Source organism: Mesitornis unicolor, unplaced genomic scaffold (genome assembly GCF_000695765.1).
Source record: "Mesitornis unicolor isolate BGI_N332 unplaced genomic scaffold, ASM69576v1 scaffold5540, whole genome shotgun sequence".
Classification (NCBI taxonomy): Eukaryota; Metazoa; Chordata; class Aves; order Mesitornithiformes; family Mesitornithidae; genus Mesitornis; species Mesitornis unicolor.
Window position 1 is genome coordinate 1 of NW_010160229.1, and position 17,842 is coordinate 17,842.

Sequence of the window (17,842 nt, forward strand, 5' to 3'; positions counted from 1 at the left end):
TTCTGTGATTCTGTGATTCTGTGAAAGTTTTACCCTGTGGCTGAAGCACATTTTGTATCCCATATACACACAGCTAACTGTGCTGCTTAGTTTCAGTGCAAAAAGATGATGTGAGGATGATAGCAGCAATGAGCTATTTTTACAATTTGGAAGAGTCATTGTTTACCTGTCTGTGCTTTGGACATGGAACCAGATGTTTTAGTTTTGAAAATGACCAACCTTTCCAGCACAGAAGTGTAACCTCTGCTCCCTTGTTTTTCAAAGCCTGTGTTATTTCCATGGCTATCTCTTCACACAATCACAGCATGGCAGGGCTTGGAAGGGACCTCAAAAGATCATCTAGTCTGACACTCCTGCTGGAGCAGCATCACCTAGAGAAGACCGCACAGGAACACATCCAGGCGGGTTTTGAATGTCTCCAGAGAAGGAGACTCCACAATCTCTCTGGGCAGCTTGGTCCAGTGCTCTGCCACCCTTACAGTAAAAAAGTTTTTCCTTATGTTCAGGCTGAACCTCCTGTGTTCCAGTTTGTGACCATTGGCCCTTGTCCCATCACTGGGCACGACCATGAAGAGTCTGATCCCATCCTTCTGACACCTGCCCAAACCATTCTGTCTTTCTATGTAGTAAAAGCTGTATTCTAACCTGACAAGTAATGCTGTAAATATCCTGACTGATAACTTGAAAAAGACACTCCTAAAAAATTTTGTCTTGTGCCACATGACTACGTAGTTCTTTAAATATACACTGTCTACTGGTGTAATACAGACAGAGATACTAAAAAAATTAAAAGTTCTATCAGTTTGATTTATTGTGTTATTTGACAGATGTATGCACCCGTAAAAATTAAACAGTGATCTGATGAAGAAATGGCATCTTTTTTCTCACTCTCTTCCCAGTCCTATCATAAGTTTTCAGAATCAAACTTGTAAAATTTCATGTTATGTTTACTATATCTAACTCCAGTCTGCAAAGCAGTCACAACTAAGTCAGTCACAGCCCACGCTGCTTCCTTCACCCATCTCTTGCAGCAGCATCAGGTCCCACAGATGCCACAGGGGTCAAAGCCCAACCTCAGGGAATAGGGAAGCCTCTCCCTATGCCAGGGATCTAAAACAGAGCTTCTGTAGATTAAACGGGTCTTGAACTTGTTATCCAATAGCTCAGCAATAACTGTGGACAAGATGACCTATACTAACCCAGCTTGAACTCTTTGAGCTCCAGTTACTTGGAGAACTTTTCCATTTCTTAAACAGGCTGCATGGCAGGTGAATGAAAGCAGTCGTTTGAAGTGCATTCTTCTTTTTCTCTTCTAGTACACAGCCATACATCAACTCTTCCATTATGTCTGGCTTCCCTTGAAATTTCTGACCTGTCTGAGGAGAGAAAACTAAAATAAATACTGTCAAATCCAGTCATCTGTAAAGATGAGGTAAGGTAGGAATGTAGCCTCAAAAAGGAGGTTAAAACAGAGTTATGCGAAATAACTGTAATACAACATTGTTTAAGCACTATCAAACAAAATTTTGTTACAGCTAAGAATCATCCAGGAGATGGCCCATATTCAGATATCAAAAATGCTAGGACCTGGAGATAGAAATGGACACAACAGCACCAGACGCAGCGTTGTTTTACAGACCAGTTCTGTTCTGCCTCTGCTCATCTCGTCTCACTTCACTGGGATTGCAGCTTCCTGTCCCACTCTTAAACCTTCTGGAAATTTTCCCAGAAAGATCGGAAAGCCAAAGTGAAGGTACAGTTCATAAAACTGAAAGGCAAAACCTATGGGGAAAAGTAAAAGCAAGTCTGACTGCTTGTGCTTGCAAATGAAGATGTTTATTTACCATGACAAGTGTATTATGAATCTGCCAGCAAACAGGCTATCAAGACAAATAAAAAGTAAGAATTCAATGTGAGATGCACTCTGAATAATGATTTTTAAAGATTTCTGCCCATAAATCTTAACACAAGAGGGAAACAATTACCAGGAGCCATACACCAAAGGGTTGATGGCAGCCTGAGAGCCTGGGGCTGACCAAGTGATAGGCATTCATTTCTGTTCTCACTGAAGTGTTGACTCCCACTGACTGCTGCTGCCGTGACAGAAATAGAAATGCACAAAATGTCAAGCTCTTAGGCAAAGCAGTCAGAGGTACCAATGAGGAAGTTAAAGTTCAGGCATCCAAATCAGAGCCATTCACAGAGAGCACCTGGCTGCCCTCTGTGAGCCTTTGAATGCTGGAGAGCGCATAGAGCTTGTCCCAGCTGCTCGCTCACAGGTTTTTCTGCTGCTCTTTGTTACAAACTGCCAAAAATACAAACATATATTTTTTTTAAAGTATAATTTTCAGTGGAAACTTTGCAGACAGAGGAGAGTTTGGGAGAGGAAAGACTGAAAGACATTTCCCCTTTTCTTGCAATATATTTCAACACTAGCAAGAAGAAAACTATGTGAACTGACTTTCCATTGACCAAATATGCACAATTTTGCTGCTTATCAGATGTTGGAATCACATTCTTCAACAAAGACTCTTTGAACTAGCTAAGCTGCCAAATTTAGATTTTGGGTTTGCAGCAAGGCCTGTGTTCACAGGATGCAGGAGCTCTGCAGCAGTCCTGCAGCCCGCCCCCTCTCACCTCCTTTCCCACAGCTGAGGTGGAGGTCTCCTGCAAGCTGGGAGCCAGACCCCATTCCCACCTGGGGAAAGACAGCTTCAGTGTAGCCGTAGTTCTCAGGCAGGAGTGAAATCTGAGTACAGATACGGTGAATAATTGCATCCAGCCTGGAGAACACTCTTGTGCATGTTCTGCAGGACATAATACCTTCTTGCATCTCTACCCCAAAATATTCTGTAACGAAACTGTGTCCTGGGCAGCATTTCCTCTTTTCTGTGGCAAACCTCATTGCTTTTTGATGGCAGATGAAAAGGGCTCCTGTTTGTGCTGTAAGCCTTCACAACATACTCCAGGGGCATACAGTGGTGTTGTGCTCAGTTTCAGAAGTTTTAGGCCTAATACCTACTTGCTGGAAACAGCACACCAGTCGGCATGATAGCTCTTCACATGTGATGCACTGCCTAGAGAAATAAAATACATGAAGTGCCGTTTTGGTGGCTCTTTTGTTATATATGAACTGTGAAAGTTTAGATGAAGAAATACAGTGTTTATTTTGTGAGAGTTCAGCTGCCTGCCCAGAAAAATTGGCCATCAATGCAGCTATTTGGAGTCCATTAACTGACAACCTCTATCCTTGTGTTTTGATTGTAATCATTCAAGCCTGGCTTTGTCAGAAAAAATGAGATGGTCTCCAGCCGAGCACCCAGGCAAGGCAGATTTACTGTGTGGACAGCACTCGCATCGTGCATGAAGCTGCCTCATCTTCAACATACTTTTCTCATTGATTTTCCCTGTTTAAAAACCTCGGGCTAGGGCAAAAATGTCAGGCACTCCCTTTGGTGCTCAGTTCAGCAGTTAAGAAGGAAAAATATTTCTTTAGCACAGCTGATTCTGTCTTTCCATTGGCCTGTCAAACAAGAGATACAATTTTCTTTCCATACCATGAGATTAATGCTGGATAGGTATTTTGTTGCTTTAGTTCCAGATATTTTCTAGCCATAAGTTTGTAGTGGATGGGGATTTTTGTTACCTGTCCAGGTGTTCCCTGGAGTTCCACTGCCATTTTACTATGCACATCCTCATGGCTTTGTTTTCTCTCTTGTTTCCTTACCTATTTCTTGGAGCCAGAAAGAGAGTAATTAACTGAAATTAATTACAAGTGTTCTCCACTAGAATTTGTTTTCCAGTAAGTCAGAGTAGAGCCCACCAGGTACGATGGACTACCTGAAGAACATACTACCAAAAAAAAGTCAGAAGTAATTACCACAACAACAGACAAGCATTTGTGCACTTTCATTCTTACAGTTTGAAGTGTGATGCTTTGTTGGTTAGGTGTTTATGACAATATCATAATAGATTTTGAAGTACCAATGAGTGCAGTGCAGCAATGTGCTGTCAGCAGTGACTAAATGCAAGAAAAGCATGCATGCAAGTTATTATTCATAGTTAATGACGATGTTCTTCTGGTTTGATAGGGCACATTCTATAGAGCTTTGAAATCTTCTATTTTGGAACTCACACTCGGTCTTTTTTAAATCTTTTGGAAAAACTAGAGCAGCACACTGTGGTACAACCTCCCCTGCATTGTCTTTCTCTGCTTCCCCATTAACTAATGGAATTAAATGGTTCTTTTTTCTGGTAGAATTCATTTTTACTACCTTGATAATTATAACTTACTTTGAATTATAGAATCACAGAATCGTTGTGGTTGGAAGACTTTTAAGATCATCAAGTCCAACTGATATCTAACTCTACCATGCCCACTTCTAAACTATGTCCCTGAGCACCATATCTAGATGGCTTTTAAATAGGGTGGTGAGTCAACCACTGCCCGGGGTGCCAGTCTTTGATAACCCTTTCAGTGTAGAATTATTTCCTAATGTTTAACCGAAATCTCCCCTGGCATAGCTTGAGGCCATTTCCTCTTGTCCTGTCGGTTGTAACTTGTGAGAAGAGACCCACATGCACTTCTCTAGAACCTCCTTTCAGGTAGTTGTAGAAAGCCATAACGTCTCTCTTCAGCCTCCTTTTCTTCAGACTAAACAACCCCAAGTCCCTCAGCCACTCCACTTAAGACTTATTCTCAAGACCCTTCACCAGCTTTGTTGCCCTTCTTTGGACCCTCTCCAGCACCTCAATGTCTTTCTTACACTGCTGTGCCCAAAACTGAACACAGTAGTGGAGCATCTCCCTTATGAGGAGCGGCTGAGGGAGCTGGGTCTCTTTATCTTGGAGAAGAGGAGACTGAGGGATGACCCCATTAATGTTTATAAATTTGTAAAGGGTGAGTGACAGGAGGAAGGAGCTAGGCTCTTCTCAGTGATAGCCAATGAGGGGACAAGGGGCAATGGGAGCAAGCTGGAGCATAGGATGTTGAACCTGAACATGAGGAAAAACTTTTTTACTGTAAGGGTAACAGAGCACTGGACCAGGCTGCCCAGAGAGGTTGTGGAGTCTCCTTCTCTGGAGACATTCAAAACCCGCCTGGACGCGTTCCTGTGTGACCTGGTCTAGGTGATCCTGCTCTGGCAGAGGGGTTGGACTGGACGATCTTTTGAGGTCCCTTCCAACTCCTAATATTCTGTGATTCTGTGTGTGGCCTCATCAGGGCCGTGTACAGTGGTACAATCACTTCCCTGGTCCTGCTGGCCACACTATTTCTAATACACCCCAGGATATCATTGGCCTTGGCCGCACGGGCACATTGCTGGCTCATGGTCATCCTGCTGTCCACCAACACCCCCAGGTCCTTTTCTGCATGGCAGCTTTCCAGCCACTCGTCCCCAAGCCTGTAGCGCTGCATGGGGTTGTTGTGACCCAAGCACAGGACCCAGCACTTGGCCTTGCTGAAGCTCATACAATTGGCCTCGGTTCATTCATGCAACCTATCCAGGTCCCTCTAAAGAACCTTCCTACCCTAGAGCAGATCAACACTCCCACCTAACTTGGTGCCAGCTGCAAACTGAGGGAGCACTTGATCCCCTCCTTCAGATCACAGATAGAGATACTAAACAGGAGTGACCCCAACACTGAGCCTTGGGCAATACTGCTTGTGACTGGCTTCCAAATGTATTTAACCCCATTCACCACAAGTTTCTGGGCCTGGCCATCCAGCCCATGTTTGATCCAGCAGAGCATATGCCCGTCCAAGCCTCAGGCAACCAGTTTGTTCATGAGAATGCTGTGGTGAACAGTACTGAAGGTTTTACTGAAGTCCAGGTAGACAGCATCCACAGCCTCTCCCTCATCCACCAAGTGGGTCACCTTGTCATAGAAGGAGATCAGGTTCGTTAAGCAGGACCTGACCTTCATGAACCCATGTTGACTGGGCCTGATCATCTGGTTGTCCCATAAATGGTGCGTAATGGCACTCAAGATGATTTGAAGCTTCAGCCCTTCTGACTTTATACACTCATGCTATTATTTTTCACTTGCTTTGAGCCAGAAAGCTTTTTTCCTCATTTTTCATATGATTCCACGTGCATTTCCAAATCTCAGTTACTGAAGCATTCTTCCCTGCTTTTTCTCTGCCTTCTGAGTTTTTAATACATTTTTTTTTCAGTCATAGTCAATGCTTTGCCCAATTTTATCCAACAGATGAGCAGTTCTCCATTCTTTTCTGGTTGCCATTCCCCTTGCACAACTATAAACTTCTGATTTAAATAAACCCATTTATTTTCTTTCAGTTTTGTAACTGTATCTGCCATCATTTCAGTGAGTTGCCCCATCAGATTAGGTTCTCTAAAGATTACCCTTGTCCTGGTCTTTGTGCACTGAAGGCTGCTTTTCGGACACGGCTGTCTTTATTTTGTTTCCTTCTTCCTTCCTGACCTTAGAATAACAGACACCATCACTTTGTTATTATTTTTATGCAGATCACTCAAAAAAAAGAGGAGACATTTTATTTCAAGACAGAAACCATAATTTTATTAGAAATAATCAACAAAACTGCAAGAAGTTTTAACTCAGTGCTGCACTATGTATATTTTATTACAAAACTGCTCATTTCCAAGTCCTACAAATGCAGCATCTTGAAAACTGCTTAACAGAATGTCACAAATAGCATTTTTGTTTTTCTTACATACCTTGTACTAGCAAACCTCCCCATGTGTGGCAAATCTCTTAGTTCAAAGAGGAAGTTGCAAAAACTGTACAAAAGAGGCTGTACAAAACTAATCTTACAATATCTATGGCAGTCTTTTTCTTGCTATTGGCAGCCTCTACTTTAAAGGGAGTGAGTTTTTCACTTCATTTTGCCATCATCCACCTCCAATTCGTTTTCTTCCTCCTGTAATTCATCCTCCAGCTCATAGTCCGAGACTGATTCAGTGTTATCATCCCAGTTATCCTCTTCGTATCTGTCCAGTAAGTATTTCTGTGGTGTAATGTCATCATCAGGAGGATTCCCTGTCTTTTTCTTTTTCATTTTCTTTTTAATCTCAGAAAGCTGCTGTTCCTGCTCTTCTGTCCAGGCAATGTTTTCCGTATGTCTTGACACTTTCAGTCTTTTGTAGTCCATTATCTGCTTATTCAGCAGTTCATGATCAACACCAAACAGATTAGACCTCATGGGAGAATCTGACGACTGCGTTGCTGAAGAGGACAGTTCACTGTGGAAAGAAAAACAAATGCTGTGGGCTTTTTCCCCATATATATTTGAAGGTGCAATGCTAATTGTGACAACTTGAATAACAGAAATAAACTGGAGTTTTCAGTTCGACTTTATCAATGCACTGTGTTCCACATTGTGCTTCCTATGTTAAGAAGGAAGAGATACCACGGTACTCTTTGTTCAAGGCATTTCCACCAACAGACTACAGCACACAAGGGCAAGACTGTTGGCTTTAAGAACTCACAGAAGTCCACAGAATCATTATTCCAATAGATTGTTCAGCCCTATCCCTCAATAGCCAAAAATCCCTCACAGAAGAATGCTGAATTAACTTACTTTTTGTTAACTTAAGGAGATTTACCAGTAAACTTGTGCTCATGTGAAACAATTCAAACTTAGACCAGATAAAGGTGGCCAAGTAGAGGAGTAATGGTAGATGGAGAGCTTTTATCCTCATGAGAAAATTACCAGCAAGAAACAAATCTTACTGCTGGAAAGCAAGTTTTTAAATGTAATTATCACAAACACACTGAGTCTTGAATTCTTAGAAATTCTAAAACTATGTCCCTCATAGAAGTAAAGCCTGCAAGTAACAAGTCTGATGGCAATGTCACTCAGAATACAGGCATCAAGCACAGCTGATTTCTAAGATGGTGTTCTGATATCACCTGATGGACTAGTTGCCTCTGAAAGCGCATACGCTCTGCTGCTACAAGTAGCAATTCAGTCATTTTACACAGCTTTGAGAGAGATCCACCTATAGCCAAAAAAGAGACTTTCTTTTCCATACATGCAAACCCGTGGTCTGCAGCATGTGCATACCTGTGCACAAGAACCAGCAACAAAACAGCCTGTGAAAGTGTGTCTGCACTAAAATACCAAAGTAAACCAGAACATAAGGAATAAGTAAGGAAGGAATATCTTCCCTTGATTTTAATAAATGGGTATAACATTGGTAAAGAAAGCTTAAGCCACAGAATAAAATGCCATCCTCTACGTTTCATTTCTGGGATGAGTACATAACCGTTTTTTCCTAGGCTATTCTGTAGCCTCTTCTGTTAATGAAAGGGCCTAACTGATCTCTTTAAAAGCTGAGGTGCCTTTTCAGTAAGGTCTTCCAAAAAGTCTCTCTCTTCTACTTTCTGTTTCCTCATAGCACCATTTGCTGAACTCTGAGATAAAAACAATGTACACATCTAATTAAAATATACTTTCTGTCATGTCAAATAATACCAAATTTAAGTTGGCCAACAGAGATGAAAATGGACATAGACAATTCTGATTTTAAAAAACCCACCTGGAATCATCTTGAGATAACGTTTCTACTTCTTCTGGAGGTCCAAAATCAGCAATTGACAGTAAGTCCTCAACCTGTAAATACAAGAAGACACTTATTAAAGGCCCTGTATTAAATTTACTTTGTTCACACCTACAAAAGAAGCAGACAAGTATCAAAATAGCAAATATTTTATTTTATACATGTTTGGAATACTTGGAAAAAACATTTCAAAACAGTCTTTTTCTCCATTTACATGGAACCGCTTATAATTTTTGCCTGGGAAGTCTGTGACAAATAGCATAACTGACCCAGGGATTCCTACACCTCGGTATGTTCTGCACAGCTGGCTAGGGATTGTGTGACATACATAATTTTTGTTTCATTTGGTCTTACATCAGTCTTACAAATCCTTTTTCATAAGATACTTACACTGGGATTTTTTTCACTTCCTTCCCCTTTCTGCAAGTTTGTTTTTCTACTGAAGGTAAATATTGAGTTCCCAATTCCATTTTACCATGTAAATGCTACAGATCTAGTCTATCCAGTGCTTATAGACTGCACACAATTGTGAAAATTTTATCTCATTTGAAATTTTTAGTCCTACCTTTCTTTACATTATTTCCCTTCTAATTCAACATATTATTCTAGGAGTTGAACTGGATGGTCCTTCCCTGTCTGCCAATACTTAAAACTCAGGTTCAGCTACGTTATTTCAAGCTCTGTTATTCCAATCTGTGGATTACATAAAGCTGATGATCTGCAAAGTGTGAAAAGATCTAAGTGCTTTTTTCCAGTGCCATTCACTGACAGAAGTTACTAGGTTGGCCAAAAAGTAATTGCGTTTTTTTCTGGGCAAATGAAAGTTGATTTTTTTCATGGGAAATAAAAACTGTATTGAACAATATAGTGTCCATTTTGTTCAATTACCTTTTGTCATCTTTCAGGCAACTTCATGATTCCACACTCAAAAAAATTCTTATCTTTTTTGGCAAAAAAACAGTTCCAAGAATGATTTGATATCCTCATCAGCAGTGAAGGTTTTACCAATCAAGGCATTTTGTAAAGAATGAAACAAATGGCAGTCTGATGGTGCCATGTCTGTGAATATAGTGGATGGAGTAACACATCCCATCCAAGCTGCAGCATTTTCTGATGCGTGACCGAACTTGCGTGTGGTCTAGCGTTATCATGGAGAAACACAACACCTTTGCGATTCACCAATTCTGGACGCTTCTGTTTGATGGCATCATTGAATTTATCCAGTTAATGACAGTATACATCCAAATTAATGGTTTGGATCATTGGAAGCAATGCAAAATACACAATAGCTCTGAAATCCCGCCCCACTGACAGCATCACCTTCCTTGGGTGAATATCTGCTTTTGAGGTGCTTGGAGCTGGTTCATCACGCTTGCTCCATGATCTTTTTTGTTCATCATTGTTGTAGATGAACCATTTTTCTATCACCTGTTATCACACATTTCAAAAACAGTTCATTTCCTTCACGGTCCATGAGAGAATCGCAGAAGTCAACGCACTTAGTGAGATGAATTTCTTTAAGCTCCTGTGGTACCCAAATACTGAGCTTCCTAATGTATCCACGTTGTTTTAAATGGTTTTCAATGCTCGACTGTGGTATGTGAAGGTTTTCGTCAGTCTCTCATGTTGTTAAACACTGCCTGGATTCAACCAATGCCTTTATTTTGTTGTTATCAACATCGACTGGCCTTCCCGAGCATGGTGCATCTTTAACATCAAAATGTCCAGATGGAAATCTAGCAAACCAATTCTGACACTGATGCAGTTTTAAGGCATCTTCACCATACATACAACTTCTTATGAGCTTGCACAGTGTTTTTACCTTTTCAGAAGTAATACAGTAAAATATAACAAAAATGTTCCTTTTGATATTCCATTTTGAAATCGACACCAAATAACTGTTAAGGAAATGGTGGACTTTTTCTAAAACAAGTCTGAATTGTCAACTACCACGTTACATAATGAATTTATGGTTTAAAACGAAGTTAGCTGTATTTCAAGACACGTGTGACCATCGATTTTAAAAAAAACACAATTACTTTTTGGTCAACTACTTTTTGGAGGTTTTTTACTTATCTTGCGTGGTTAACTTTCTTGGTGCCTATGCGCTGAACTTGAAGGTAAGGTAGTCCAGGGGTTTTCTTCTTCAAAAAGAGTAAGTCATCATTTAACAAAGTTTGAGAAACAGTGATTAATGGAGCAGGTTCTACAATGACAGATGTGAAAAGCAGGACCTGCAGGAGTAGACACTGGTAGCTCCATCTAGGTATGTTAATAACAGAGTAATAGTAATGACAAAGTGCTTCCATAATCCCTTGTTACTTGTGTAGAATTTCTTGTGTTGATTAGAGGGAGCATAATAACAAATAAACAGCTTTCAGAAGTGTTGTGTTTGTTTCTGTTCTTGTGCTTTTGATTGATGCTAATGTAGGTGAAAAACATTTGTGCTGTGGATCAGTACATTGGCGTGAAACTCAGAATTTTTCTGACCACAGAAAGTTCAAGCCATTCAATGCATTTCTAGGGAGTCTGAAGTTCTTGTTATCCCTTCCAGCTCTGCTAATACAGCACATGAACCCGTTAAGTCACTAACAGTAATTGGTTATAATAGTAACACACCTAAGAACAAGGCACTTCAGGGCACAGAAATGTGAATGTGCCCTTTTCAACTAATGATCCTTCCATTCACATGAACAACTTGAGAAGACTTATTTTTAATTAAATTCCACTCATTGGTGTCATCTTTCTCTTCTGGAAATCTCACTATTTAAGAGACCTCACTTCACAGTCCTAATGAGAACAAATTCCTAGAAAATATCATTATTCTAGCAATATTTCAACTAGTTAAAACTATCAACATCTTGACAGAAAATGACAACACCTTGACAGTAAAGACAATTTCAAAAGTGAAAAAAGATGTAGTGAGCTTACATCCTCTATGCAAAGATCTGCACTTCCCTAGAAACATTTTAACAATTCACAGACGGAAAAAGGTTGGGGTAAAAAAAAAATATTTAAAAATCACTGATTAGAGTCAATGGCATATTTACAAACACATAACATCTAAAATGCAGACGACAGCTCCTCAGACCTCATTTCTATAACCACATACACCAGGCAACAGACAACTGTCTACCCTATATTATTCCTTAAGATTGAAATTTCATTTTTTTAGGATTTCTTTTTCTTATTTACATTCTATATAAGCATCAGTTTTGAAACATGAAGAGGAAAGAGTACAGACAAAGACTGATTTTTAATGTAGATTGGTAGAGGAACTGAATAATCAGCTACCTCCGTATTCCTAAGCATTATGATATGCTAAGTCACCATGTTTGCATATCATTATATTTGTACATTGAGCCAAAGATTACAATTACCTCTTTTACAGCTGCAGCTTCTTTGTCTTTTACGAATATTATTGGGGGTACATTTCCTAGAATCTGCTGACTTGTCAGAAGATACCTGGAAAAATACAGCATTCACCAATATGAGTACCAGTACAGCACCTCCAGGACAGATAAAATATGTTAAAGTAATTCCGGCAGTACTGCAAATTTAAGGATACGGTTTGCAAAAAATGACAGTCTGATGGGTATCCATTCAGGTTAGCGCTAAGCAATACATCACTGCAGAATCCCAACTCTGAATGTGTAACACACAAAAACTAGTGGCTGCAGATCTCACTGAGTACTGATATTAGATGTGACTCCTATATGCACAGGCTGGCTCAGGTCTTTCCCCACTTCCTTTGGCTTCCTTATCCCCATTGTAGGCAGTGAGAGCAGTGGGGAATAGAGCCCTGACAGCAGGGCAGACGACTAGTCCTACATGCTACCTGCAAGAGGGACTGACAGAGCTCCCCTTGTCTTCTTCCCAGCCAGCAACATTCCTTCTCAAAGACTGGAAGCTGTTGGGAGTAGAAGGGGGCATTGTGCTGGAGCAGGAACTACGCAGCATAGGGAAATGGGGGGAAGAAAATGGCTCTACAAGTATGTTTCAATGCCACCTGCCCCATGGGATGAACTCCTGATCCTCCAACAGACTGGCTGAAGAGCAGAGGGTAAGCCAAGCAAAGAGGGAGAGACAAAAATCTCTATGATATCCTGAAAACTCACTGAACCCTCTGTCAAAAATGGGTAAAAGTATCACAATACATGGTAGCATCCCAATACTTATTTTTTGGTATCAATATTGTAAAAAATTTCTGTAATATCAATCATCCCTTCTGGAGGTCCAAATTGCCCCTAGCAATCAGAACTGCCAAATGAACCTGTAAGGAGATGCTTGGTGTAATTGCCAGTCTTCTTGTGCAGCATCACATTCTGGCCTGCTGTCATGCACAGCATGCCCAGCCCACCACCACTAGTACAACGAAGTGACATTTCAGCCAAACTCCTCTTTCTTTCTGCTCAGCCCACCTGAATCCTAGGAAAGCACAGAAGCCAAAAAAGCCAGCTGTGCTCCAGCAGGAAAATACACAGCTGGTCTGACACAGCCATCCTTCCCTGTGAGGCTCATCACAAGAGATGCTCTGACTCCACATATCTGAAAACATAAAAGCATCCTAACAGGTCAGGTATAAACTGTTAGAAATACTTAAGAAATGGTACTAATACATGGCTATGAATTTATGAAGTGGTCTGTTTATCCCACAGCAGTACCGTATCCGGGGAGCACTCTTCTGCAGCACCCTCTCAATATAACTTTCTGTCTCTATAGTAGCAGCAGGATTCCAGTATACACGACATGCTGAAAAGTTTGATGCCAGGGACACCTGCAAATAGATGAACTTTTTTTAAAAAAATTATGTATATAATTTGTACAGTATGTATAGTCTCTAACTCATGAACAAGCATACAGTGGCCCAAACTGGCTATGTAAATTCTTAGAGGAATCTCTTCTTCCATCTCTGCTCCTAAGAACCAAAAGTACATGGTGCCTTTACAGAGGTAGTTACATTCAGTACCTGAAAGGACTTTTTTTATTTAGGCAACTCCCTGCCTAATCTCCCCTTGAACTGAATCTAAATGGAGAAGTCTGTCAGCACCTGTACATTACTGACAGTGCTACATTTAGCCAATGCGACAGTGCTCCAAGTGATCCATAACGACAATTTATGGCATGCTGTTTTGGAATACAGTTGAAACTGTAAGTTTCGCTAAAGAAGGACCTGTGACACTGCCTTTTTGTTGCCACCTAGAGTTTGGTTTTGATATTGACAGAAAAGAGAATGCACTCCATACCACCGTAATGTAAGAGTCTCTCTAGCTCTAAAGCCTGCTGGGAACCAGTGCCTGATCCTCCAGCTCACTAGCAGGTAATATTCACAGCATATTCATGCATGCAATTGAAAATGGTGTGCAGGGGACAAAGTACACATGAGACAGACTGACAATCTTCCTGAAGAATAAACTTCTGAATTACAAATTGGATTCTGAGACGTTTCTATGACTCTCATTCATCGCATCTAAGCAACATCTTACAGAACAAGTTCTCCCTATGAGAGTACACTCAGCAAACTTCTAATAACCTATCTGGCTCAACCGAAGGAAGGAGCCAAGGAAGAGGGTGGAGAAAGCATAAACTACCCATTGGAAGGCACAGTTCAGAGGTCATCTACTCCAGAAACCAACTCTTCAAACAAACAGGTATCTACAGACAGGAAAAGACAACTCCATGAGAGTATTCCCAGGAGTGAAAACTGCATCACAGTCTGCTGTTGACAGTGCCACCCTTTCCTAGGGCAGAATGGGCTGTCCCCAAAAACCAAAGTAGATACTGATTTTTTCCACCACCAAGTGACTTCTCTCTCGGGAAACCCACCACTCATTAACAAAAACCCCACTGTGATAATTTCAACCCTTTCCATCTCCCACACCAAATCTACTGTAAACACGTAACCCTACCTAGCAGAAGTGATTTCATCATCACATGAGTAATGTTATCAAGTGGATAAAAGTTCGATGTGTCAAGCCTGAAGCATGATTCTTATCTGTATTACTATTAAGTAATTTTAACTTTCGATTACAAAAAAACCCCAAATTCTGATGGACTGCAGAAAGCCTACTAGAAGATCTCTTTTGATAGCGGACATAATTATATCAGACCAGAATCAGCTCAAGAGTAAATCAGGACTGAGTCTCAGCCATGTCCCAGGGCAAAATGAACATCAAGCAGTTATAATAAATTCTGTACTATATTTGGAAGAAGGCTGTTTCTTTCTCATGTTATAAGTTGTTTCATTTGCAGCAATGCCTCCTGAAAGTGCCGTGGCTTGCCTACACCAGACAGTATTTTTACGTTCAGATATGCCATCTTAGACAGACAAGCAATCCTCAAAGCCCTAGAGAGAAATTCTATATGAAGGATACTGCACATATAGAGCCAAAAGTTTCATCTTGTCCACGTAATTTTGATCACTTGCCTGAAGACAGAATGAAGTCAGCTGGCAAGCACATGTGTTTCAATCATAAATGACAAAACCCTTGTCTTAAATGCAGATATGAGGTGCAATTTTTTCCCATTCTTCTGACTAACAAAGTTAAATCCATCAAGCTTTTAAGCCAAACATTGGCATCATTTAATCTTAACAAAACAGCAAGTGTAGAAGAGAAAACTACAGAAAACAAACAAGAAAGTGGAGACTGACTGAGTTCCTGAGCCAGAGCTCTAATATCCCTTCCAAACCCATGAATTATGACAACACTGGCTACAGTTAGGTACAAATTCCGATTCTTCCTGGAACCTTACTTGACAATGCCATTTTCCTAGGCTTGCCTTTTTTTTTAACTAAGCTCATGCCTCACGTAGGTCTTCTGCCTGTGTAATGATGCTAGTGAGGGACGCAAGGAGGTAACAACTAACACAGCTGCAGGAAGAAAAGACCTCTTGGGAAGCTACACTTACATTGGTAAAAACAGCCTCCTCCTTCTAAAAGGGTAAGGCAAATAGATCATGCCTGAGTAACAGGAAAAAAAAGGTCATATCAGGAAAATCACCATTTAGTTGGCCCACGCTGCATTTGCATTATAGTGGCAAAAGCCTACTAAGCCAGGTACAACTGTGGCAAAGTTCTCCTACGGTGCAAGGTGAATCCAGAGCCTCATCTGTCCCACAGCAATGCAGCAAAACTCCTCCTGTCTGCATCACAACTACCAGGGGAGCTCCTCTGGCCTGCCATACCGACCTCAAAGCGTAAGCACAGCAGCTCAACACAAGCTGTACCTTTGGCACTTGCCTTGCAGATTTCCAGCTTGAGATCATAAAGTTCTTGACTAATTTCACAGGTAGTCATCATCTCTGCCAGAGTTTTATGAATGAGACTGTTCAAGATTCTGCAGCGTATGTTCTCTTCTTTCCTAATTTTTGTCTGGTCATCTTTTATTACAGGGGTTGGTTTATACATCTTTAAAAAGAAATAAAACACCACATTAATCAGTGGTTACAAACTTGTATAAGGCAATTATATACAGTTTTGTGCACTCTACCAAGTATGCTTTTAGAATGCCATTACTGGAGCTGTGATGGCTTTGTATAGGTCTGATGTATCAGGAGCTACAAGAAAGAATACTTCTGTTCACAAAATCTTTGACCACGCATTATAGTGAAGGTTTCTTAGTTCCTTTTTCATTTTGCAGCAAGTTATACAGCTCAATAAATCAGTTTTGTAAAATACTGCATGCATTAAATGAAAAGCCTTGCTTGTTTGAGAAAAAAAAGAAAAAAAAACATGAAAACTTGCTTTCCGTAAAACTAAGCTGGTATACAGAAGTTTTAATCTGAATCAGTTCTCCACTATGGGCTCAAGAGCATGTAAGAGAGCGCTGGTTCTGATGAAAGATCAGCACAGAAGAGGAAACGGCTTGGGGAACCAAACGGCTTCTCTCCACAGCAATCCTGGCATGTCCTAGTGAAACTGGAGCCTTAGTGTTCATTCACAAGATTTCTCCACCAGAAAAAGGTTTAGACGCTGTTGTGTCCCAAAGTTAGACACAACAGCAGAAGCACAGGCTTGTGCCTCCTGGCACAGATAAGCAAAGCACCTTAAAAGCTTGCACTTACCATTTTAGATCCCAGGGTAGGGCTGTCATACCAATACTTCTTTCTTTCAGAAAAATAAAGGAAATCAGCTTTATCTTTCAGCACCTCAGAGAAACAACAGGTTTCTTGTGGAATTAAAACACCACCCACCCAAAGGCACATGTCAACACCCAGGTTTTCATGCCTGCAAGCAGCATTCCCCACAGTGGTTACAGGCTCAGGTATGATGGGGGAGCAATGCTTCCCACCCATAGCTAAAGCTGCAGGTGGAAGGGGGAAGGAATCACAGAATGGTAGGGATTGAAGGGGATCACTGAAGATCATCCAGTCCAACCTGCCTGCCAGTGCAGGATCACCTAGACTAGGTCACACAGGAACACCTCCAGGCGGGTTTTGAATGTCTCCAGAGAAGGAGACTCCACAACCTCTCTGGGCAGCCTGGTCCAGTGCTCTGACACCCCCACAGTAAAGTTTTTCTTTATGTTTAGGTCAAACCTCCTGTGTTCCAGTTTGTGACCACTGCCCCTTGTCCTGTCACTGGGCACAACTGAGAAGAGTCTGGCCCCATCCTCCTGACACTCGCCCTTTAGATATTTATAAACATTCATGAGTTCCTCCCTCAGTCTCTTCTCCAGACCCAGCTCTCTCAGCCTTTCCTTCTATGGGAGATGCTCCAGTCCCCCCATCACCTCAGTGGCTCTATGCTAGACTCTCTCCAGTAGTCCCCCGTCCTTGAACTGGGGAGCCCAAAATTGGACACAGTATTCCAGCTGCAGCCTCACCAGGGCAGAGTAGGGGGGAAAGAGAACCTCCCTCAACATACCGGCCACACTCTTCTTAATGCACCCCAGGACCCCCAGGTCCTTTCCCCCTGAGCTGTTCCCCAGCAGGTCAGCCCCCATCCTGTACTGATACATAGGGTTGTTCTTCCCCAGATGCAATACTCTACACTTGTTCTTGCTGAATTTCATTAATTTTCTCAATACTTTTTTTTAATTTCTCAAGTAAGTGTTTCAAGACGTGGGAACAACCCGTTTCCTCAGAGATCGGTGCCACTTGGCACAACGCTGAAGAACCGTAACCAGAGCCCCATGGGCACCGGAGGTGCCACTCGGTAGGGCAGGGGAGGCGACTCTCACCCCACGCCACTGGGAACACAGGAGCGCCCCGAGCCCCTGAACCCCTCTCGCACAGCTTCGCCCAGCGCCCACGAACCACCCGGTCAGGTCGAACCACGCCGTCAGAGGCAGGGC

General features: G+C 41.5%; 1 protein-coding gene across 1 annotated transcript; it reads right to left on the reverse strand.

Moving 5' to 3' along the window:
* Window positions 1–6,859: 6,859 nt before the first annotated feature.
* RBFA (ribosome binding factor A (putative)) lies at window positions 6,860–17,569 on the reverse strand (the record flags this gene model as incomplete). Its single annotated transcript, XM_010189400.1, has 7 exons — window positions 6,860–7,226; window positions 8,526–8,599; window positions 11,927–12,011; window positions 13,211–13,323; window positions 15,787–15,954; window positions 16,611–16,653; window positions 17,541–17,569. Coding segments are annotated over 7 exons (879 nt in total), but the record flags the coding sequence as incomplete, so codon positions are not given.
* Window positions 17,570–17,842: the final 273 nt, after the last annotated feature.